The sequence below is a fragment of the Anabrus simplex genome, chromosome 1 (assembly GCF_040414725.1).
Source record: "Anabrus simplex isolate iqAnaSimp1 chromosome 1, ASM4041472v1, whole genome shotgun sequence".
NCBI lineage: Eukaryota > Metazoa > Arthropoda > Insecta > Orthoptera > Tettigoniidae > Anabrus > Anabrus simplex.
In genome coordinates this window covers 1073348462-1073375035 of record NC_090265.1, presented here as the reverse complement: position 1 = coordinate 1073375035, position 26574 = coordinate 1073348462, and the positions used below count along the sequence as shown (strand labels likewise).

At 38.4% G+C, this 26574-nt stretch overlaps 1 protein-coding gene across 1 annotated transcript in view; it reads left to right on the top strand.

Annotated features, from left to right (window-relative positions):
• The window catches only part of LOC136857994 (4-trimethylaminobutyraldehyde dehydrogenase), a 168016-nt gene that overhangs the window by 43360 nt on the left and 98082 nt on the right, over nucleotides 1-26574 (top strand). Inside the window, exons 4-5 of the mRNA XM_067137164.2 lie at nucleotides 4607-4719; nucleotides 19581-19712. Coding sequence (XP_066993265.1) covers nucleotides 4607-4719; nucleotides 19581-19712 — 245 coding nt within the window. The remainder of the gene's footprint in view (nucleotides 1-4606; nucleotides 4720-19580; nucleotides 19713-26574) is intronic.

Genomic DNA, 26574 nt, shown 5'->3' with positions numbered 1-26574 from the left:
AACAGAATTTTAATAGGATATAGGATCTTAGTATCTTCTTTATGACAGCCTATCACTAAGGAGGAATTAGAAATTTCATCCATGGTATTCCTTATCAACTTGCAGTCAAATGATTTAATTTTATGAGGTGATAAGACATAATTGCAACCTGACAACAAAGCTATTGAATCTATTTAGGGCAATTTCACATTCTTTCAGAGAAGATATTTCAAATACAATTGTTTATGATTAGTTACATATTTTAAAAAAATATATCATGGTAGGTAGCCATTGGAAGCTACATATTTGAAACTGATCTTATTCTGTGTATGCCTAACTTAACAAGATTTAATTGAAGACATATAATGAGGTAAGGTAAGGGTTATTCTGCCTGAAGGCAGGTCCGAACCTCCGCAGAGGTGTTCCTGAGCCGGAGTTTACGTGCGGTAGGGTGGCCAGTTCCTTTCCGCTCCTCCATTCCCTTACCCCCTACCAACAGCGCGTGGCAACCCATCCAACTCCTGACCACGCCCAATGTTGCTTAACTTCGGAGATCTCATGGGATCCGGTGTTTCAACACGGCTACGGCCGTTGGCACATATAATGAAAGATAAGAAAAAAGAAATTGTTCTTAGTTAGTATAAAAATCAAATATTTTATTTATTATGAGATTTTTTTAAACATTTCAAACATTTCATTCAAATAATTTACTTTTGACATTACAGGATTTTCAGTGTTCAGTTCTTTAATAAGAAACCTAGGTTTAGGAGATGTGAGAAGCAATTTGTGTTAAGACAGGGACATTTTATTTTAAAAATTCCAGTCTACAAAGATTTATGTGAAATGAATTATATACTTACTTATAAAATCAGAAGCTTAGAGAGAAGCTCATATAATTTTTTATTGAAGGCTATGACAATTAAGATAAGAAAAACGGTACTCAACCAATGCCTTTAATGAAATATTATTGTAAATATTGATGAATATTCGAGCCTCAAAAATTTAATTTATCCATTGCATTCTATATTTTTGAATAAATAATAGTTACTAAGTTTTAATTCATTGTTATTATTTATAGATTATGATATTAGTATATAAAATAATATGATAACATAGCTGATAAGTATTTACTAATTATGCGGTCGATTTTAAACTGAAACGTCCATAAAACTTGTTTGGCGTATGTGGAAGTGTTGTATTGAATAACTCTCAATCAAATTTACGTAAAAATGTTATATTTGATTTAATTCCTGAGATGTTCACCAACACTAGCTGGAGATTTTTCTTGTACGCTGCGAGATTTGGACTCGGAATGACGCACCGGTAACTTTAATACTATGAAAATCCCCTTGAAACAAGCCATATTTCTCTTGTTCACCTGATGGTGGAATCATTCTCCCAGTAAATTTCGTGACATCTAAATATCTGACATCACTTAGTGTTACTGTAGTTGCATTATTGCCTTTCCTTTAAAATGACATAATACTCTCTTGAGCTAAAAAATTGAAATATATTTGCTCCTCTGGCATCCCAGTACATATTTCCATGGGGCATTCAATTACTTCCCGGACTTCAAAATCATATCAGGGGGCATTCTTATCCGCACTGCCTGAATAATTAACACATAACTCCATGGGGTATTCAACTCTTCCTGGATGCGAATTCCACTCTACCCATTTCAATCAATCACAACGGATCTGCATTAGGGCAGTCGCCCAGGTGGCAGATTCCCTATCTATTCCCTATCCTCATATATTCCCAGTGGTTCGCTTTCTTCACATTGGACTCCATTGGCTCCAAACGTAACTAATCGACCTCAGATAGTTCCTCAAATGGCCTTACATGATGTGCGTTAATTTCACATATTACATTTAACATCATGGCTTATTTCAAGTTCCACGAACTTCTCACTATCCCATAGAAAATATGGCACGATGCTTATCCGTACTAAAATTTTGACATGACAAAAGTTTAACTGTTATTGACAAGAAGAAAAACTTTCCAAACACTTGAAATAGTTTTATATTATTTATTTTACCCACAAAATCTCAGCACATAAATTCTCTTACAACAAAACCATGAGGACTATATTGATCTTTATCCGATGCCTTCACGAATAATATTTACAACCCTTAACTGAAAATGTGAGATTTTGACATCGGACCTCGCGCGAGTGACCACACAAGCAACATCTTACCACACAAAGCACTCCATTATTTATGCAAAAAAAACACACACACACACGCACAAGATATTGGTCTGAAACTTCAACCATTTTTTATTTTGATGAAATATGACAACGTAGAATACACTTAAATAACACAATTCATGTCACTATCCTTGTTTGTTGAACGGTGGACAGCATCAGGCGAGGCAGTTCGCCTGTGATTATAACCTTTACCCAGTCATATCACTGCATATGGACGACATATCACAAATTCTTCCTCTTAATTGATATCACACTAATAATTTACACTTGTATTTTACAACTTAATAATATATTTTTTATTACAATACAAACAAAATATTTTCTTCTGTGATGCAATTTTATATGTCTATAACTTTTTCTTATTTTATTTGGCACTTTGCAACATATATTTTATTTTACACTTCTTATGGTTGACACATGATGATGTAGGATTAACATAAAAACCAGGCAGATAAGTTAGCACTTTTAATATTCTTCTGTGGAACTTGAAAAGAGACTGGGCTCTTAGCCTGCACCTAGCATTAATATCACCCCTTTCACCAGTACTCAATATGCATTTCCTCACTCCCGCACAATAATTATGGATCATAGGCGAACATAGACCCTAACTGGTGAACCGCCGGTTGTAGAATGAATGGCTGCTGCTCTGCCCTTTTGTATATGCACCCACTTTTGGCGCGAGGAATGATGAAATTTATTGTGTAACACTTGCCAACTTGTCTTCCTGTGGGTCTCATTTCTGTAATTAGTATCCATAATGATCAGAAAATTTCAAGGATTATGAAATTTCTGATTTCATTATTTTAATTTGCTTTTAAATGCTGAAGCATGGGTCAGATAAATAATTTTTTGGTCAGAATCTTCCCATGGTTCTACACAATCTTCCCATCTTTGGCCAGAAGAGAATTTACATCTGTATAATCATTGTATTTTGGAAATTCTTGAATTCATCCTAAATTCTCCCCTAGGATTTTATAAATATGGATTCATTTCCTGCCCAAAGAGATTACAATCGAGCGTCAAAGCTCTTGCCTCGTGGCTACAAAAAGTGAAGAAGACACAGGGTGATCCTCAAGTAATGATGCAAAAGTGGATGCTCCTTTCCAAACAACTTATCTTGCGGCTATGGTGGCTAGTAAGTTTAGGGGTCCCCTTTTATGACTGTGAATGATGAGTTCAGTACCAACAAGATATACATACACTATTTCATGCAGAAAATGACAAATCTCTAATTGCCAGGATGACTCCCAACCTTTGTTGAACAGAGAAGGCATCAGAAGAAGATTTCTTCCTGGGGACATTTGAGAAAACAGTTTACACCCAGGAGCCAGGAAACTGTGAGTATCTTCAATAACTTATCGCCAAAACCTGCTGACCAATTACACTGGCTACGCTACAGTACACTAGAATATCCATTCGGTGGCGTGCCCGGATGTGCATAAACCAAGCAGGACCCTAATGACATATCGGCTATTCTTAGAGCTGCGCTGAAGGTGTGCATAAAAAGAGGATATATCACGTGCATTAAGAGATGGTAAAAACTAAACAAATAAATAAAGAGTACCCCTGTCTTCGACTCAAACCTATCACATGTAAGACTGGTACACCACAGGATTTGGCTTGCTCTTACCATCTACGCTTTACTGCACCGCAGCACAGTGCATGTAGATTACAACTTGTGTAAGAATTTTAACTTGGTCGCAATGTCCACTTCATCTTTCACAAACGTTTCATTTGCATATCAGATCTTTAGAGAGCGCACTTGTGGTTTCAGTTATTTAGAAATATTATGGCATAACAGCTTCCCTTCCTATTTTTTTGTTGGCCATAATTACAAAGATATCTGTCATACTGTGTTTACTGTGTATTCCGGAAGAACAGATGTTATCAGGTTGTATGTAAAACTGTGGTTTGCATAAAAAAATATTTGTAGGGGCTGCTGATGCCTCTGGTATATTCATCTGACTGTAGATACAGCTGACCACATGGATCTACGTGCTATTTCAATAATTTTAGGTTCAAAAAATTCTTATTTAAAATGTTTAACATTCTTTAAATTTAGAAATATAAATAGTGATGCCAAATGGTAGAGAGTACTTCATCAATGTTGCGACAGTACTGTGCACAATATCATTGTGATATATGACTGTTTTTTATATGTATACTAATTAAATCCTTGAGATTATACCTAATAAGTATCCAGTCAATATGACTATCTAATGTAGTTGATCTTGAAGTAATTGAAGTACATTTAATTCATATGCTGCTCTTCTGTACAAATGAAATGTATGGCTTTTGTATAATTCATCATTCAAGTATTCTTTATTAGGAAAAACTAAACTAAGCTTGGAACTTGATAACTTCAAACTAGTTTCTTTCTGGACATAATTTGTTATTGATATTTCTAATACTTTGCAGGTCAGCACATTCCTCTTCATAATGATACCTTTGCAATGGTTCTTCGGGAACCCTTGGGTGTTATCGCTGGAATTGGAGCATGGAACTATCCTCTTCAATCTTGTTCCTGGAAGGTTAGAGCTAGTGTAAAATGAATCATTTGATTAATGTTTGTAATCAGTAATTTGATTATGTTTGATGTAGTAGAACATGCCTGTACTAAAGAGATTACCGTATATATGCGAATAATCCCCACCATCAAGTAAACCCTGCACCCTAATTTTAGGAGAGGAAATTAAAAAAAAAAGTAAGAGAGAGAGAGAGAGAGAGAGAGAGGGAGGGAGAGAGAGAGAGAGAGAGAGAGAGAGAGAGAGAGAGAGAGAGAGAGAGAGAGAGAGAGAGAGAGAGAGAGAGAGTGTGTGTGTGTGGACTTTGTCAATATTTATAATGAAAACTGTAAATACTGCAGTACAGAATATTATAAAGTTATGAAACAATCTGTCACATCATATCCTTGGCTGTATGGTCAGAACAGATGCCTGCATTTTAGAGGGTTCTGGGTTTGATTCCTGGCCATATTGGGGTTTTTATCATGTAATAGTCGATTCATCTCGCTTGGGTTTTTGTGTTTGTTTGTTCCAATACTTTCCTCTTCATATACAGTATACCACACAGGGAACCACCACAGAAACACGCAATAGTGGGGTTGTGTCAGGAAAAATATCTAGCCGTAGAATGGCCAAATCCGTGTGTGCGGCACAGTTCGCACTTGCGACCCCGGAAGGGTGTAGGGAGAGGAGGAGGAGAAGAAAAAGCAGCATTCATCGTGGCATTAAGCTTCATAGCCAATACTCCAGCAACATTTCAAAATATAACGGTGTACTTGTCTGCATTGCCAATTTGCAAGAGTACATAGGAATTTTTTCTGTTGGAAATCCATAACAAAACTGTAGAAATTCACTGTATTTACTTCATAATTGGCTGAGAAGCATTGTACAATGCTTGTTTTCTTTTGAAAACTGAAGGTGTTTCATTCAAAAGCATGCACAAGTCATCCACAGTCAGCATTACACCCCATAATTAAGCTTTCAACTGAAACATTTCACTTGTGACCTCACATGCAAATTGCCTCTTTTCAATCACATATTTGCATATTGTAATTTTCAGTTTCTGGAACTTCACTTTTTGTCTGCAAAATGCCTGGTGGTTACTGTTCAAGACAAACTTCATTTTTCTTCCAGTCACATACCATACTACAACTCTTGTCCTCATTGTACTTTCTTCCCACAGCACAATTACAAATTAGCTCTGCCTCTTCAATGATTTTTCTCTATCTGTGAATGATTTGTAATAAGAACTTAAACCAGCCATCCTAAACACATGCTACTACTTATCCCATTAGTGCTCAGTAGCAACTTTAGTTGCCAAATATTTTAAAAGGGTGTGTAAACTGTACCTCTTAAATTTTAACTGTAAAACAATGGACATAATTGTCAGTTAGCAGTCGATTATTTGAAACTTTCTTCTTCACTTCACGGGTGGCCCTGATTGGTTGCGCAGTAGATGTTAGTTTTCCCTCGTCCTGCTCGTGACGTCATCACAGGAGCACCGTGACTGTGTAGCATACAACCGCACGTGTATCTCGTTTCTTTGTTTATATATGTCTGTCTTATAAAGAAAGGATTTCCACGTAATAACCATACGTAATTTCTTTCCGTATATTGCTGTTGTTTTATATAGCGGCCTACTATATTTTGCTTAGTGTGTGTGTCGTAGTTAGTTTCTGTGAGATCTCTGTTGAGTTGCTGTGTTTCGTGCAGTGAGGTGCACTTATTTTCTTTTCGTTAGTTGCGTGAACAGTGTAATAGTAGCTGGTGTGAAATTTATGTGTTAATTGTACAGTATCATTGCGATAGAAAACTGTGCCGTTAATGATTCACCGACCGAGCTCGATAGCTGCAGTCGCTTAAGTGCGGCCAGTATTCGGGAGATAGTGGGTTCGAACCCCACTGTCGGCAGCCCTGAAGATGTTTTCCGTGGTTTCCCATTTTCCCACCAGGCAAATGCTGGGGCTGTACCTTAATTAAGGCCACGGACGCTTCCTTCCCATTCCTAGGCCTTTCCTGTCCCATCGTCGCCATAAGACCTATCTGTGTCGGTGCAACGTAAAGCAAATAGAAAAAAAAAAAAAAAAAAAAGCGACACCTGATTGTTCAGCAGAGGGATTTCGGTACCTCACCGGCTACATCGCCGACCGTGAAAAAAGTATGACAGGCTAATGCGAAGTCCCACTGGGGAAATGCTTTCCATTTCTTCTGGTACAGCCCCTGTGGGATGGATAAAAATGTTATCTCGGGGAGGTCTACTCGTTCCATCGTTAGAATGGTAAACCAAATAAAGGAATTTGAGTAAATTTTCAGGGACACTCATGGACGTGTTGAACTGTGACGCATATCTAATATTATACGCAAAAGTGTGTCAAGTAATTAGCAGTAAATTCCCCGCTGTACCACCAGAAATATTAAAAATGTATGTTAGAACGAGAATATTTATACGCATACGACAAATGAACATTCGGACAAGAGCTGAAAAATCCATAGCAGCTCATCGGCGAAAGGCACGACAGTGGATTTAATCTTCAAACGCAACCACTTCATGACATCTAATCTCACAGGTAGGACTGTGTTCTAATGAAGTGCTATCTATGCGGAGCCTCCGTGGCTCAGACGGCAGCGCATCGGCTTCTCACCACTGGATACCGTGGTTCAAATCCCGGTCACTCCATGTGAGATTTGTGCTGGTCAAAGCAGAGGCGGGACAGGTTTTTCTCCGGGTACTCCGGTTTTCCCTGTCATCTTCCATTCCAGCAACACTCTTATCATTTCATAGCATTCATCAGTCATTAATAAATCACTTTGGGAGTGGCGACTCCATTGTAATAATAGCCTGTATATGGTTCATTCATTACATCCCTGACCCGGCCAAGGACTGGAAAACGGGTTGTAGGTTTTCTAGGACTATCTATGCATGGTTTCGAATATGAACTTACTTCTGCTGCTGTTATAATAAGTGTTAAGCTTTAAACTCGATACCTGCGGAAGTGAGTCAGTATATCATATGTTAACATACGGTAGTTTCATCATGGAATTTTTGCTGTAAAGATTTAATATGACAAAGATTTCATATCTCTAAATATTTATGTTTACAGATTTGAAAGCGCGTTACCTTCCTCAAACTGAATAGAGGAACTTGGAAATGTTAATAAATTTCAAGTGTTGGTCAGTGTGCCGTCATGTTACATTTACGCCTTATTCGTAATGGAAATAATGAAAAGTTACTATGCTGTACTCTTTTTCAATCTTATAACAGCAGTATTCTTTGTCTGGTCTGTAATTAGTTCTGAGAAACTGTAATGTTTGCTGATATTATGAGATTCCTACTGATTTGCGCACTCTGTGCTCGGCTGCTTTGCTCCTACTGTGACGTCATTTCGTTAACCAATAGCAGCTCGGCTCGCGTTGGGGCCAACCTTTAGTAGTGTTTAAGAACCTTGCTTCACTTCTTGCTCATTGTTGTGTTTGTACAGATGTACTATTTTTAGTCTCCAATTCAAGGAATGAACATACTTCCAGAAAAATGAAAGTAAATTATGAGTCATTTGCAGTAATTCAATTTAGCTATGAATATGAGCTTTGGAAAGATTACTAAATGCATAGGAATTGCTTTCACATATCCATCACATTATATGTGAGCGTTACAATGTTTTAAATCTGAATGACAACTAAAGTTGCCAATGAGCACTAGCATAAGCAAAATATTTGTTTTCTTCTTTACAGGGCTGATGATAATTTATTCTCAGTGGATGATATTATAAATTCTTTTGAGGACACTTATGGTCCAGGAGCAATAAATTCAGTAGGTATAATTTCTCCATATGAAACTGTAAATGCCGACACCGATGAAGATTCCAATTTATCTGACGACCGCCTAGGAGATGCCTCACACCTGCCTGGCAGAATTCTATTAGCCAGGGCTATTGTTGAATTTGATGATCCCGAAAACGATGATCGGGATGGTGATGTGGAGGGTGTGGAGTTGGAGATAGAGGAAAGACCATCGACAACAAAGTGCTCCAGAAAACCTGTGAAAAATGTTAAGCCATCATCAAGTAACAAGAAAAGTGGACTAAATGTGAGAATCCCTATGAACCTTCAACATTGGATTTTCTGAAAAATAGCCTGACGTCACCATTACAAGCATTCCAGTATTTCTTCACAAAGGAACTAATAGATCTCATAGTAACACAGACTAACCTATATGAAACTGTCCACCGTAATTGGTATCATGCTGCTGTCTGGATACCATCAATTGCCTAACAAGAGGATGTATTGGCATTTGACCATATCACTGAAACTTTTAAAGTTATGCTATATGGGAATGAGCTTTGTGTGGATGAACGTACAGTTCCGTATAATGGATGACATGGAGGCAAACAATTCATCAGGGGTAAACCTATACGTTCCTGTTTCAAATTGTGGATTTTGGCCAGTCCGAAAGGATACATCATCCATGCTGATCCTTGCTGTGGGGTTCACACAAGGTTACCAAATACTGACCTGGGTCAGGGTGGGGATGTGATTATAGGGCTGATTGAGCATTCAAATATTGCTCAAGGGACAAAACTGTATTTTGTCAATTTGTTTACTTCTGTCCGGCTACTGGAGGAGCTGTTTAATCGCAACCTAGGTGGAACAGGGACCCTAAGAGAAAACAGAGTAAGTAGAGAAATGAATTTCCATCAAAAGCTTAATTTCAGAAATGTAAAAGAGGAAAGTGTGGCAGTAAGTAATGGACAACTGACAGCAGTAAGATAGAATGACAATGCCGTTGTCACAGTACTGTCAAACTGTGACAGTAGTGAACCAAAGAAGAGTGCCCAGAGGTCAGTAGGAAGGAAAGAAAGAAAGAAAGAAAGGAAAAAAGAAAGAAAAGTAACCATAGAGATGCCTAATATGATTGCACGATACAGTGCCTACATGGGAGGAACAGATTTGGATGATCAATTCACTGCTCAGTACAGGACAAAAAAAACATAATTAAGAAATTGTGGTGGTGCCTCTTTGCTTGGGTTGTTGATGCTTGCTGTGTACAGGGATGGTTACTGTATCGACAACTGGGGCACGAAGTGCCGACTCTTCAGTTCAGAAGACGAGTGATATTGCAACTTCTGGCTGCCCATGGTACCGCAAAATTGAGACCTGGACCTTCATCACCATCATTTCCGACTGCACTGAATGCTGTAAAGATAGCTCGAAAAGATCATATTGTAGTGAAAGGGGAATCTAAGTTTTGTAGGGGTAAACTATGCCAAAATCGCACAGTGTACTTATGCACCAAGTGTTAAGTGCCATTTCATCCAGATTGCTTTCTCAATGTTCATAAATTCTGACTGTCAAGGATAATTGAAATATGTGTTTCAGTTTACTTTTAATCGATTCCTATACGGTATTCAATAATTTGATTTTGTTCACAGAAAATATAACTACCGGTATATGATTAATATGAGGTCCATTGCTTCCTTTTTATTGATTTTGCTTGCTTGATGATGATGCTTGTTGTTTAAAGGGGCCTAACATCTAAGGTCATCGGCCCTATTGATTTCAGAAGGTTTGTTAATAACCTATATTACATTGCTTTACATTGATTTAGACTAAAATATGCATTTTTATTATGGTAACATTTTGCATAAATAAAACCTTTATACAAAGTGATGGAAAATCATTTTCCATTTATTTATTCAAGTGATAATTATTTTCTTGATAATACATGTAATCATTACAACAGTTGTCAAGTACATTCAACTACAAAATAAAAATAAAATAATTCTGAGCACCAATGGGTTAAACTAATGCTGCGCAAATGCCACAATATGTACGCGGTGCTAGAGATTGGAAAAAAGTTACGTAACAGTTATTTTGGTACTGTTCTGGGCTCGGAACTTTTCTGTAGATGAACAGTACGCCACAACACTGAATTCCGAAATAACAGCTTTCCGAATCACGTGCAGTCCTTCGGGATTGGTTTAGCAACATTCTGTTCTGAAATAACAATATTCTGTATCGCCTGCATTCCAGCCTGATTGGTCTAGCAACACCATGGTCTAAGTGTTTGAGAACCCCACAAGTACCGCTGGTTAGCTGATTTTTCCAACTGCGGGAGAATGTGAGGGTTAGTCCTCTACTGTGGCTTCGATGTCCTTTGAAACTAATCATTGGCTGCAATGAACAGCAGGCTAGCATCAAGAGAAGGGAAGGGAACCCACAAAATATTAATATGCAAGGGGTGCACAACTTAGTCATCACTTTGACAGACAATAATTTTGCAGTAAGTACCCATGACACTGATTATTAGGTAGTGGTGGTGGTAGTGATTGTTCCTCGTAATTCTCACTGCATTCAATTACGTTCATTGTCAACTACTATCTTTTTTTATTTTACCACGGTTTATGACTGTTTGTATTGTATTATCTGCAAGATTTGTAAATTAGAGGTGTTAGATTATATCCTAACTATTAATTATATCCTAACTACTATTTTAAATGTATAAACACCATCAGTTGAATAAAGGTAATTATATGAAAGGCTTATGCCACTCAATGCAGATTTTTTCCTTTTACAATTTGCTTTATGTCACATCATCACAGATGGGTCGTACGGTGACGATAGCAGAGGAAAGGCCTATGAGCAGTACAAAATGAACCGTGGTAAAGCATTTGCTTGGTGTGGCGATGGGAAACCACAGAAAACAATCTTCAGAGCTGCCGACAGTGGGGTTTGAACTCACTATCTCCAGAATGCAAGCTGACTGCTACGTGAACAAAATCACGCAGTCACTTGCTTGGTCAATGCAGATTTCTTCGTCCATAGATACAGCTTTGCTTAGCAAGTCTCCTAAAATCATCACATCATCAGTTAATCATTCATTTTGAATTCCTGAGATCATATCACACACGCTACAACTTGCATGGTGTCTTGCTTGTATGTGTAGGAATATTTTAAGCAGCCCTAATTTTTCCCAGGACTGGTATTTGGAACATAGTATTTTTCTAGGAACAACCGGAACTGATCCAGAAAAAGGACAATTTCGGTCATCCGTACGCGGCACACTTCTCGGTTGTGACAGGAACAGAGTTCCCAACAGAGCGGGTGAAAAATAGCAGCTTCCAGATTTCTGTATGTCAGAAGCACTGTATCAACCTTGATGCAAATAATACCTGCACCGTAACCTTTCACTCTCAGGCTTTGCAAAATAAAGAAAAAAGAATGCGGATATTATTCCGTATATATGGTATCTCTTCTTTTGTCTCACAAACCAAATTTCTTACTAAAAACCAATCCTCAAATTTAGTGTGTTCCTGTTCACTCACTCTTAATGTGATGCATGTTGTTAATGAAGATCTCAGTGCCACAGTGTAAAATCAGTTCATAGGGTTTCATAAAAGAAAATGACTAATATATTACTACATTTATTTATATTTATATGTACCCGCGGCTTTACCCGCATTTATTAATTCAACTGTTGTATACAATACAGAGCTTCTGGTTGAACTATATTAGAGTACTTCCAAATGGAGCTAAGATATATAGTGTGTTCGCCTTTCCAACTCTTGAACAAACCATGTACAGTTGACAATGGGAGAAGCAGCCTTTTCGAAGATGGAGTCCTACAATTTTAAGAGATTGTTCTTGTGCCTTGTTTATGTTCATAGTGAAACTGAAACAAACGGGGAACTGCAGACATCTAAACTTAAACTGTATATCCAAAGAAATTATTCGAATCCGAGGAATGAATATTACTTCGTTCACGGCATGCCCAATCATGAGAATGGCTTCAATAATATTAGTCATCAGTTTCAGAGTCGTGTTCATTGCAGAAGGCAGGATCCTTATTCTTAATAAGGATAATCGGTGCCACAATCGTCCGCTCTAAGATGTTCGAGGGTACTCCAGGTGACTCCAAGTCTTTCAAAGGCTCTGCCGTGTAGTCGATAGACTTGTAACTTTGTGAACATTGGGTAATTCTTGTAAAAGTTGCTCGTTGATGACGTTGACAGATTCATGTCTTGGTGCAAGAATTGCTCTTAGACACAGCCATGCGTCTTAGGTGAAAACCTGTGCCCACCTATGACAAACATTTCAAAACTTTGTTTGCCGTAGATTTGGCTGGGCATCGCACACATGCACACAGACAGACATCATGGACCGAAGGAAAATGACTTCCTATTCCACGGACTTAAAATGGCATCTTGACTGATATATGTATTATTCCTTGTTTATTCTTATCTATCTTGTGTCCTATATATTTCCTCTAAATGTATACATGTCCAACCCTTCTCCCCTTTATCTACGCGGTTTGGGTATGAAGTGAGATGAGGTTTTACAACCGGACATCTTTCATGATGTCAACCTAATGAGATGAATTAATGAGATGAAATGAATGACATGATATATGATAGTAAGAATGAAGAGAATGAAAGCCGGTGCCAGCACATAGCCCACTCTTCTCGAATAGCTCAAGACTTTACGTCCCCGTCCGGCGGACCAATCACCATCAACAGCGTCATATGCTCTCGCACCATATAAGACCAAAAGCGGCTTTCTACGCCATGGACGTAAAATGGCTCCTTGAATTGTGTTCTCTACATATCTTATGTAAGTTGCCTAGCGACAGTGACTCTATGCATTTAATCTTGGTGACAGCATGTTGGATTGTCATATCCCAATGCACATTTTCCTATTATTTTTTTTCATTCATAACTCACCAACGAAAGCGAAAATGAAAATTCTGGCTTCGAGGTGCATTCGGACCCCTTTCCATCTACCTGTGTTCAAAATTTCAGATCTCTGCAGGCTTTAGATTTTGCGGAGACAGACACGCAGACAGACAAACACTTCCTTTTATATTATTATTTTTAGTTCCTCCTCCTGTTTCTTTTTAATTGGGAAAAGAATAATACGTTTGCTAATCTTTTCCTATATGTAGTATATGATATGGGGTCCTGTAGATACATCATCTGTAAACCATGAGTGACCCACTAACTAGTCCTGAGAGTCATGATACCAGTTTGTTTTTAGGAGGAGTTGGCATCTGCGGCATTGTTTGTAATAGGAGTAGGCATTTGGCACATAATCCAAGTTGTAGTCCTCCTCATACTCTGGCTGCTTGAAAAACAAAACCCACTGGTGGTCCCTAAACCATTAGTAAAAATATTTCCAATGGGATTAGACTGGCTTTACTGAAATTTATTGATTACACCTAGTATTAAAATATCCAAGCTCTTTATAGGATTTTTCAGTCATGCAATTACCTGTGTTTTATCCCAATGTGGCAGTGGGCTCGTCAGTTGGATTGTCACACCTTTCCAAAACGCTGGTGGCTAGTGCGCCATTGAGACACCACTGCAAGCCTCCTTTGTAGGACAATGTAGTGATGGAGCACTAGGGGAGATACGCAGCTCCACTTATATCACTTCCTGCCTTTGGCTTTTATATCAAGAATAAGTTCCCAGAAAGAAAACATGATTCATTTTAATCGATTGTAAATATTTAAATATCCATAGTCTTTAGGCTTTTAAAATTAACAGTTTTCTCCAGTTTGTCCTCTTGAATTCCAACTTCATCTTCATATTGGAATCTTTCATACTTTTAAAAACATGACTCAATTTATTCATCCACTAATGATATTCCATGCCATCCCTCCACGGACAGCTCGGAATATACTGCTTAGTCGAGCTGCTTGTCCCCTTACTCCCAAGTCTTCCCAGCCCAAAGATTGCAACATTTTCATAACCCTACTCTTCTGCCGGAAATCACGAAGAACAAACCGTGTTGCCTTCCTTTGGACTCCTTGAATTTCTCAAATCAAGAAACCTGGTGAGCTAACCATACACTGGAACCATACTCTAATTTGTGGTCTTACCAGTGATTTACATGCCCTCCCCTTTACATCCTTACTGCAATTCCTAAAACCCTTTTAACTGTATGGAGAGATTTGTAACCTTCAATTACAATCCAGTGTATGTGATTACTCCAAAGAAGATCTTTCCTTATATTAACACCTAGATATCTACAGTGATCCCCATGAGGTACTTTCACCCCATCAACACAGTAATTAAAACTGAGAGGTCTTTCCCTCATGGTGAGCCTCAAAATCTGACTTTTCCCTCATTTACCATCATTCCATTTTCTGTTGTCCATCTCACAGCTTTATCTAGGTCTTTTTGCAGTCACTCACAACTTACCATATTTCTCTGAATACAAGACATTTTTTCTCAAAATTTCATGTGGAAAAATCACGGGCTGTCTTGCATTTGCGACGTAACAGTAATGAGCATCACTGGCAGCTACCACGGTAACCATACTGCTTCCCTTCACTCCCCACAAGCGCACAAAACTCAACCTTTAACGTCCACGTCTTTATTATACATCGCTAGCCGCGGCAGTTGATTGTACAGTGCCTCTGTGTAATGTCTCTGGTTCGCAGAAAATTATGAAGACAGAATAACATTCTACTAGCCTCTACAAAAATGTTTCTCAAATCTGCAGAATGGCATCAAAACATCAGGCCTACTCTATTCAGCTAATTGCAAGGTCGACCATAATGTACTGTACTTCCGAGCTCCAGCTGCGCAGGAAATGTCATTCGAATTGGAATAACAAAGATGCGACCCTTAGAATTCTTACAAAGGTCACGGTTACTCAGTGACAAAGTTATAACTCATCTGCTGTACACCTGACGCTTAGTAAAAGTAACCATTTTATAGACGTCAGAAATATTTTCGCGATGGATCGTTGTATTGTAGAGACATGCTGAACAGGTATTGCCGGCAAATTTTCAATGGGTTCTTGTCGGTATTATGGTGCCAATTTTAAGTCAATGGTTATTAAACAAGCAGAAATGAAGAATAATTATGCAGTTGCAAGAAAATGTGCATAACTAAAGCCAATGTTCGGCATTAGTGTGTAGCTAAAGATAGCTTAAAAATTGCATACTGTACAAAAAGTGCATTCAGTGGCCCACAACAAGGATGCTTTACAGAAGTCAAAGATGAAATTGTGAGGTATGTGTGCGAAACAAGGGTGGAATGGCCATATCACGGCGCAGAAAACTCTTGACCTTCAACATCCATGTCTTTATTATACTGTATATCGCTAGCCGCTGAAGCTGGACGAAGCCATCAAGCGAGACATGCGTCTTGCGGCAGCCGGTTGTACGCTTAGTGAGAGTTTTATAGACAACAGGAATACTTTCATGATGGATCGTCTAGACACGTGGAACAGGTATTGCCAGCAAATTTTCAATGGTTCTCATCGATGTTATGATGCTAATTTTTACTGAATGATTATTAAACATGCAGAAATGAAGAATAATTGTGCAGCCATAAGAAAATACGGCATAACTAAAGCCAATGTTCGCTGTTTAAAAATATGTACTGTACAAGACAGGTATTCAGTGACCCGCAACAAGGATGCTTTAAAGAAGTCGGAACATGAAAGTGTGAGGTATGTGTGCAAAAAACCCAAGTTTGGAATATCCATAACACGAGGAGATGCGATACGAATATGGGCTTGTGAATAGGAATTCTGTGAACTTTCAAAGGCAGTATCAGGTACCTCTAATGATAATGATTATGGAAGTGTGAGTAGGTAGGATTTACATGATATTTGTCTTTGTTTATTTTATTTCTCCAATTAAGTTTGAAATTTGTTATAAATAAAATTATTATTTCACAAAGCAATTTTTAAGTTAGCTTCAATTTTTTGAAGGAAAAAGTGGGGTTGTCTTGCATTTGGAGAAATATGGTACTTATTAGTCTGTACAATATAACATCATCCGCAAGTAGCCTTATCTGTGACTCCAGTTCTTGACTCATATACAGTAATTTGTATATACTGTACAGTATATAAAAAAAACATAAAACGTCCAATAATAGTGCCTTGAGGAATTCCCCTCTTCATCATTTTAGGGTCAGATCATGCTTAACCTCCTTTAGTTCTCTGAGTTCTATTTTCTAGAAATTTAGCCACCCATTCAGCCACTATTTTTTCTAGTCCAATTGCCCTCACTTTTGTCTGTAGTCTCCCATGATCAACCGTATCAAAAGCCTTCGACAGGTCAATTATGATGTAGTCCATTTGACATCTTGAATCTAAAATATCTGCTATATCTTTCTGAAATCTTACAAGTTGAGTCTCACTGGAATAACCCTTTAAATATCAGCTGTATACTGCTTATCCATGAGCAATGCAGCTGATTGGTATATGTGTGGATAGCAGTTACAGATTGATGTACCTTCAGTTCCTTGTCTTGTTAGAGGACTAAATCCTGAAATCATCTTGGATCTGAAAACAAGCCCAAAAGTGAAGACAGGCCCTTCCATTTATTGGAGACTCTTTATGTCTATAGTTTGCTGGTATCCAGGTTCAGTAGTTACGTACACGTATAGTTTGAGGGTAAAAGCAAAAGTAGGATGTACGTTCATTGTCGATAATAAATGGTTTCTTTTTTCCTCTACTTAGAACCTGTAGTGTGTACACAGCAGAGCTTTTTGCTATACTTGAAGCTCTGCGGTATGCCCTGTCCAGTGAATGTCAGCACTTTCTGCTCTGTACCGACTCTTTGGGTTTGTTACAGTCTACCAATATATGTTTCCTGTGATGCCCTCTGGTGCAGCAGATCCTGGGCCTGCTGGCTGGGTTATGGAGGGTACCACCAGAAATATGTTTTTGTGGCTCCCAAGGCACATGGTTGTAGCAGGAAATGAGTTAGGTAATAGGGCTCCCAGGGAGGCAATCACATTGTTCATTGCTTTACAAGGTTCCAACTAGCTATATTCATTTTCAGCTGAGACATTTGGGAATGTTCCATTGGAAGCAGGAGTGGCAGGTCACCCCTCATTCAGATAAGCTGAGAATGATTAAAGAAACAACAACAAAGTATGGAAGACTTCTGTTCGGGCCACTCAGAAAGAAGCAGTAGTATTATATCATTTTAGGATTGCCATGGTATTGTATTGCAACACACTACTACTTACTGAAGAGGGAAGCTCCCAGTGTGTACTTGTGCGACAGCCATCTGACCTTATCACACATCCTTACGGAGTGTACGGACCGAGCCGTTCCTCGCCATAGTCTAAAACTTTCGAGTATCATCTCCCTCATTCTATGAGATGACAAGCAGTCAACAAACCTCATCCTTTTTTTAGGAGATAGTGGGCTTTCTGTTTTGTTTTTAAAAGTGTTTTAACTTTTCTTTTATTGTAAACTCGCAGGGTTGAGTGGCTCGGATGGTTGTGGTGCTGGCCTTCTGACCCCAACCTGGCAGGTTCAATCCTGGCTCAGTCTGGTGGTACTGAAGGTGCTCAAATACATCAGCCTCATGTCAGATTTACTGGCACATGAAAAAACTCCTGCGGGACTAAATTCCAGCACCTCAGCATCTCTTTAAACCATAAAAGTAGTTTGTGGGATGTAAAACAAATAACATTATTATTGTAAACTCAGATTTTGTTCTCTTGACTATGTTTCTAACTGCTTAGCCACACGTGCTTATACACGTCATGGCATACTGTCCGCTAGTTGTGTGAACCACTTTCAAGTGTCAAGCCATTGTTTACATACAAAATGGGATCAAGCAAAATATTCTAATTAAAGACAATTTCGATTTATAGAAGTTTGAATTATCCAGGTTCCACTGTATTATATTTTTAACATTATGTTACTAGATATGAAAATGACCTAGTGATAATTGTTAATTTATTGATTAATAACTTAGTAAAAATTCTACACTAATTTTACTAAAAATCTTTATTTTACGTTATAGTTATTCTAACCACATATTAATTATTTGTCTAAGACAATTATTATGAAATTGATCATTATTATTAGGTCTTTTTTAAAATTTGAGGTCGTTTTAAGGGAATTTTGGAGGCATTTTATAGGTCATTTTTTTATAAATTTTAGTCATCAACATCTGGGCCCTAGTTATCATAAAAATAACCATGGAGAGGTAAATTTTAAAAAAAAAAACACACAACTTGTAGGGTCTGTCTTCAAATTATCTTCTTGCTTCCGAGTAAAAGTTGGCAAATGTGGTTTTGGAACATTCTCGTCTAATGCTGGTTCAAATATTTATCAGGCTGTGTTTGGGGGAACTCTTCTTGTTCGTATGTGGTGGATAGATCTTGATAGTGGAGCAGGTAATAAAAATTTCATTGCGGACCTCTGAATGTATTAAATATCAATATTGATGGTATTGTAGTTCTTTCTATGTCTCATAGAGTTTCCTGTCCTTCGGCCTCGTTATGTCGCATTGATGTTTGAATAAACCTTCATCTTTACCTATCCATTACTTTCTCATTAATCACCACTTCTATCATATTTTATATATTTGTGTAGCTTTTCAATGTTTCTAATTAGCTGAAGATAGCCCAATGCAGGTGAAACATGTTGTAATTTCTTTTATGACTAAATTCAACATTCAGTTTTAGTATTTAGTCTAATGTGTATTGAAAAGGTGGACCCATAAATACATTCTTTTTAAGAATTAATATTCAAGAATTGTAAGTCAATACAGAACAGATATGAAATTTATTGTTTGCATTTGTGGGTTTTGCATAATATTGATTATGAATCCAATTTTTTATGTTGGATAAATTATGAACTGATGTTTGTAGAAAATGTTTTGAAATGTAAATTACTTGGTTGTGTTAGTCAAAGTCCACTGCAGTTGTACACAAAGGATCAAATTAAAATTGTGTTTGACTAAAATTATATTCATTTTCTTGAAATCCATCTTTCCACCCATTAGGATTAGGCTTATTCCTGGGTGTGGTAAGTGGTTTTAGAGAGTCATAAGTGTCTAGTCAGTATTTTAGATATATATATCTCTCAAGCATGCACGCACACATTGATCTGGAATCAAATGTTTTTTTCAGGCAGCACCAGCATTGGCATGTGGCAACACCATGGTATTCAAGCCTTCACAGTTCACACCTCTCACAGCCCTGATGTTAGCTGACCTACTGTCCGAGTCAGGAGTACCTGAAGGAGTGTTCAATGTCATACAGGTAGATTCACATTGTTTCAAGACTTACACTAGGTCAGTAAAAATAATGGTCACAAACAAGGTTTTCTAAACCATCTTGGTAAGGCTTTATACTTTAGATGTATTCTTTTGAGTTTAGGCCTGTGAGAATTACAAACTGCAGCGACATATCAGAGCCAACTTGTTGGATCAGCAGTATTATGTCCAACTCAGAAGTAGTATATTTTTAAAGGGCAGTTAAAAATCTTAGTACTCTGTTATTAGCACACACTGTGTCACCGAACAATATTAAATTCTAGTGATTATTTAGTTTTCATGACCACATTGTGGTTGAAATGAACTTGGCAATTTATGTTCTGTACTTAACATCTCTTTAACATGAACTATATGTACTCAACACGACCTAATAAGTGGAAAAGTTTATTTAAAAAATATATTTTGGCGTGGCCGATTATTATTATTATTATTATTATTATTATTATTATTATTATTATTATTATTATTATTATTATTATTATTATTATTATTATTATTATTATTATTATTATTATTATTATTGTTGTTGTTGTTGTTGTTGTTGTTGTTGTTGTTGTTACAGAATTTCCGTGGAGCATAGAGGTGTAAGAAGATGCGAGCGCAAATGGGTGGACAGAGAAAAAATCAAATCTTAATTTAAAACTCTAAAAAATTTGAAATTTTATTTCTTTCCTTGTTTTTTTCCTCAATTCAAATCTAAATGAACAACACCATACAACAGATTGGATAGACAAAAGGCGAGCTGGGCAGCTCTAGAACAAAAGTTATTTGAAAACCTAAGAAACAGATACAATATACATAATGACTTTTAAGAGATGAGTATGGTAGCTCAAACATTTCACTATTACAAAGAGCACTACTGCTCCATTCAATTACAAGTTAGGAAACGGGGCTCCAAAATTTTCAACATTCCGGCCTCTCCAAGGCCCAATTCTCTATTTTTACATTAGATTCAAGAAAAACAGTCTTCACTGTCTTACTCGCTACAGTCTGTTACATTTAAATATGGATAGTTAACATTTAACAGGGGCAATAAGTGCCCATTCTACTTGACCTTAGTGAAAAAAGGAAAGGATTAAATATCGGCCATAAACCAAAATGTTAGGAGGCGAACGCTAGCACTCCTTTGAAACTACTCGCTGATACACTAGAAACCCTATATGGGCTTAAGTTTACAAAATTATAGTCACCCCAATACCAAGTTGAATGGGAATTGAAAGAGGGTTCACACTCTTTATTCCCTAAGTTAGACTAAGGTCTTTAGATTTGTTTGAAAATTTACATTGAAAGATTGATTTTTATATTAAAGAATTTTGAAACTTTCCCCTCAAGTTAGCTTCCTGAGACTATTACATAATTAAAAGATCTCTGCCATTACCTTGAGCTGATGGGCCTTCTGACGATGGGCGAGGCTTGCCCCCTGCCTCCTCTACGAACACACTCTAAACCTCTCGACTAGAGCGATGGAAAGACAACATGGCCCAAAAAGTCCCAGCTTTTATAGCGGAGAGGAAGGTTCCAGAACTCTCTGGGCCGAAGCCCTGTATACACTCACAAATCCTATTGGTTGATTTAATAAATGTACAAAATTCCTGATTGGTCGAAAATTTATAATGCAAAGGACGTGATAGCAGTGCTAGTAACCTAAGAACACAAAAAAAGAATTTACAACATCTCCGTTCTGAAAACCTCGAAATTACAAATTTCTTTGAAAATTAATTGTTCATCTTCCCACCAGAGGGGGGGCACATAAGTCGACAATCGAGACATCTGAAGATAAATGTTCAAGCTTCTTCCACTACGCAGTTTGAAATACATGTTACAGATGGCCTTCTAAAAGATGCTCAGTTTAAATGCATGGAGTGGGTGTACCTCCTGTACAGACCTCCACCCTCTAAAGTCCTTCCACAGTTGATACATTTTTGAATTTTAGCATTCTGGAAATTTAGAAAATTTTGAATTTGAAGATCAGAGTCAGAAAATTTCTTGATGGACAAGGTATTTGGAAGAAAATAAATTCGTGATGTGATTTGTGAAGTTTTAGAAGTCCAGTTAGTTATGCCCGAGGTTGATGGTGAGAGCAGCTGCCACTGCCGATGCCAAGGTGGGGTCCCCCGGACCCCCAAGTACCCTCAGATATTTCTCTCCCGCTACCTTGAGAGGGGTAGCCATGGTGATGTTCGCCACCGACCAAATATTGAAGTTCTGCCCAATGAAGGAATGGGTGGTTGTGGAACTGCATCCCAGCCATTGCCACTAATGATGGTATCCAAGTCCATCGTAATGGAGGAGACTGGACCAGAACAGGGTGGGCCCTTTCCCCATGCCGGCACCTCTCGCCAGTTGTGACACGGCCTCAGATGACATTAGGGCACTGTCACAATAATTTCCTGGTCAACAGTGACTGTTTTTAATGGAGAGAGTTTGTTTTCGGTTATTAGTTGTTGGTGCAGTTCAGGCAGGAGCATCAGGGATGGGTGTGTGTGGAATCCAGGCTCGGGCTTGGAGGCAGGGGCAAGGTAATGGCAGACAGGAGAGAGGAAAAAAAAATTACTGAAGGGAAGGTTTTTACAAGAGGACAGAAACCAGAAATGAACTTAAAAGATAATCATTTTCCACTATTAACAGGGGCAGAAGGCCTCCTTTTTTGATCTAGTTTATAAAAACTTAAGATTCTAAGCCGTTAAGGAAAGAAATATAATTAAATTAGTAATGCCATCACTTAGTGGCCCATACAGAACCTAAATTTATAGTGGCTTTATTTGGGACCGATGAACCCTAAAAACCCTCTCTGTGTCTGGATTGCTTACCAAGAGGGTGCCCGGCATTAAGAAATCCAGAATAATGCGTGGTCCATGAAATCTGGGGGCAAGCTTGCCTGCAGGAACGGAATTGTTTACCATGACTTGGTGTCCAACCTTTAAATTGGTGGGCTTCGGTCCACGATCATATGTTTCTTTCACTTTCTCATCAGAAGCTTTCACGTTACTTTTGGCCTTCCTCCACAGGTCCCTGGTATGATTGGGATCTATTGTCTTTGGCAGAATCTCTTGATTGACCATAAATTGGATAGCGGGGCGTTAGGAACAAACTTAAACATGAGTGATGCTGGTGAAAACTTGTGTGACTCATGAACCGCTGAGTTGAATGCAAAAGATAACCAATGCAGTGAAGTATCCTACCTAGAAAGGTCTTCATAATGAAAAGCGATCAAAGCAGATCGAAGATTACAGTTAATCCGCTCAGCAAGAGATGGTTATGGGTAACAGGCAGATATTGTTACATGTGAGATGGATAGGTCAAAATAGAATTTGTGGAATAAATTAGAGGTGAATGTCTTGGCATTATCAGAGACTGTATATTGACAAAGACCAAACAAAGCAAAAATAGTGTTAGGCAAGAAATGGTAGATTGAGTGGTGGCCAGCTTAGTTGGAAATAGCCATGAAAACCTTGTGAAACCATCTACACACACAAGAATGAATTTGTTCCCATTCCCCTTCCATTGAGGGAAGGGTCCGACGTAATCTGTATATAAGCGCTCCATAGGGCGAGATGCTTGATGAGATGACAATAATTAGCTTAGTGGACAAGGTGGGCTTACTAAGCAAGCAAGATTTACAAGCTTTAACCATTTCCCTAATTTTGCCGTCCATACTCTTCCAGATAAACTTTTCTCTAATTTTCTCTCTAGTTTTGAAGATGCCTAAATGCCCCCCTAATTGGGTCTCATGGTAGTAGTTGGAAGATCATAGGCACAAGAACAGCTGAAACTACAACTTTCATCTTTTGATCATGCGTCGAAGGGCAACACAGAACCCCATTCCTCAGAACATAAGGGACAACATGTTCCCCAGAAGAAAGGGTTTCCATAATAGAAGCCAGCACTGGATCTTCCTGTTGATAATTTTCAATGTCACGGAATAACATAGGGGCATCAGTCAAAATGACACTAACGCAAGAAAGTATGGAAATACAAGGAGAAGGACTTTCCTTCAACTCAGTGGAATCAACCTCACCAGAAAACATGCTGCTTAACCAATCTGCGACCACATTCTCAGATCCCCGAATGTGTCGCACATCAAATTGAAACGCCGAGACGTGGATCGCCCAATGGGCGATACGTCCTGTAGACGGGGCCTATCCAAAACCCAGCTCAAAGAGCTTGATTATCAGTTTCTAATTCAAACTTAACATGTTCAAGATATAGGTGGAATTTTTCCAAGGCAAACAGAACAGCCAGTCCTTCTAACTTATAAATGGAGTACTTGGGTTCTTGAGCCGATAAGGTCCTAGACACATTAGGTAATTGGCTGCCTTCCGAGTTCCGTTTCTTGGAGAAGGACAACCGCGACTGCAGATGATGAGGCATCTGTTTGAACGATGAACTTCTTAGAGAAATTTGGCATAGCTAAGACTGGGGTGTTAGAGCTAACTTCAGGTCTTTGAACGCAGCTTGCTGCGATGGCCCGCATTCGAACTTGACACCTTTCCTATGAAGTAGGTTTAGGGGTGCTGCCCTTTTAGCAAAGTTGGGAATAAATTTCCTGAAGAAATTCACCATTCCATTGAATCTAGCAATTCCTTTAATGTCTTTCGGAGGCTTAAAGTCACAAATTGCCTGTGTTCTGGAATGGTCGATTGAAACTCCATCGGGTGCCCTAAGAAGGACATAGAAGACTTAGCAAAAGATACCTTAGATAACTTTACTGTCAATCCGGCCTTACGAAGGTGATTTAAGACTTCCTTAAGATAGTGTTCTTCAAAGGTTTCAGAAAATATCATATCATCAAGGTAATGGTACAGATATTTGAATTTGATGTCGGAGAAGACCCTATCTAGCAGTCTAGTAAGAACAGGCACGCCCGTGGGGAGTCCAAAAGGCATGCAGTTGTATTCGTACAAGTTTCAATCTGTAGCAAAAGCAGTCATATGTTTCTATTCTTCCGCCAGAGGTATCTGGTTGTATGCTTGGTTAAGATCTAGTATGGTGAAGAACTTAGCCTTACGAAACCAAGAGAAACATGAATGCAAATCAGGAAGGGGCACTGATAGCAATACGACCTTATGGTTTAACACCCCTGTAACCAATAACAGGCCTGAAACTACCTTGGGGTTTCAGTACAAGAAACATGGGCAAGGAATACGCTGACTTTGACGGTCGAATAATGCCATCCTTCAACATTTGATCAATAATCTCCATAAGAGCCTTAATTTTAGGTGGAGATAACCCATATGGAGGAAACCTTACAGGGATCGAATCAGTTACCTCAATCTTATATTCACTTAGGTCAGTAACACCAAGAGTTTCCAAAAATACATCGGAAAAAGACTGACATAACTTACGAAGACTATCAGCCTGGTCCTCAGGTAGATGTCTAAGGTCTAACGACATCTCACTCTGGGTAGGCAAAATTGAAGAAGATGAAGCAGAATTACATTTTAAAAAGGGAATATGTAAATTACTGTACTTTCAAATTTGAATGTGCAACGCTTGCTCTGAAGATCAAGCACTAGACCAGAATATGATATGAAATCTGCCCCTAATATCACGGGGCATGACAACTGGCAATGAACAATTTAAATTTCCAATTAAATATAGAAATGCAAACTTTAGCATGAATAAATCCTAAAATTTCGAATGGTGAAGAATTCGCCGAAACACATTTGACAGAAGATAAACAATAATCAGGAAATTTACAACACACTTCCAATTTAGAATACCACTCCTCAGAAATAATAGAGCTAACACTTCCTGAGTCTAACAGAGCCATGACTGGTTCATTATTTATCTCAATTTTGAGGAAGGGCAGAATCCTGGGGTCTCGGAGGCAATTTTAAGATATTCCTTCGGACCTTCGTAAGATATATTAGAGGGTCTTTCCTCCTTAGAGAGTTTGGTGCCGTACTTAATCTGGGCTGAGCCTCGAGAAGCTGAACTTGGTGACTCACCCGGGCGCGCTAGTCACTTCCTATCGCCTAAGTTAGAGGAGGCAGCACCAGAAGTAGAACAGGAAGGTGTGCTGTTAGGTGAGGTACAATTTTTGGTAAGAGTTGAGAATGATTCACACTTGAAACATCCTTGAGATGGCCTTGCTCCATTCCTAGTCCCGTTAGATTTCACAAAATGACACTTGTTTCAAAGGTGGTCGGATGACCCACACGCATAACACTTGCAGGGAGAGAACGTTCGGCGAGGTGGTGGCCGAGAACTATTAGCTGATGGCGTAGGCTCCCTAGCGACTTTTTAAGTGTCTGCGTACTTAACTCTTTTCGTGGACACTACCATAGGCTCGAGTTCAGGAAATGTTTGAGGTTGAGAAGCAAAACACAAGTAAGACCTGTAGGCTGGAGAAATTCCTTTCGTCAGTGGTCTGTACAATCTGACCTGAGTAATATAGGGCAAACACCCTTGTATAGAACTTGATATCTTGAATAAAATCTGCTAGCTTCTCGTCCAGCCTTTGAACTTGGAAGTAGAGCCTTTGTATGGGAGATGACATTGCTCTTGAGGGAATGAAATTAGCTAAAAGATGTGCATGGAAAACTTCTATAGAGCTTCTATCAGCTATTGCCTTTACAATCTTGTCAGAGAGGATACCAACAGAGTATGGATAAATGATTTGTAGAAATTGAGAATGTGAGAGAGAAAATACTAAAGCATGATCCTGAAATTCTACAAGGAACCTTAGAAAAGTAATAACCTCATTAGTAGAGTTTACTGAAAATTTAGAAATGCCCTTAAGCAACATGGCTAAGCGGTGGGGCAGGCTACCGAAACCAGGAGATATAATTGGAGACGGCATTGGAGGTTGAGGGGGTTCAAAAGCTGCATTACTGGAAGGTGGG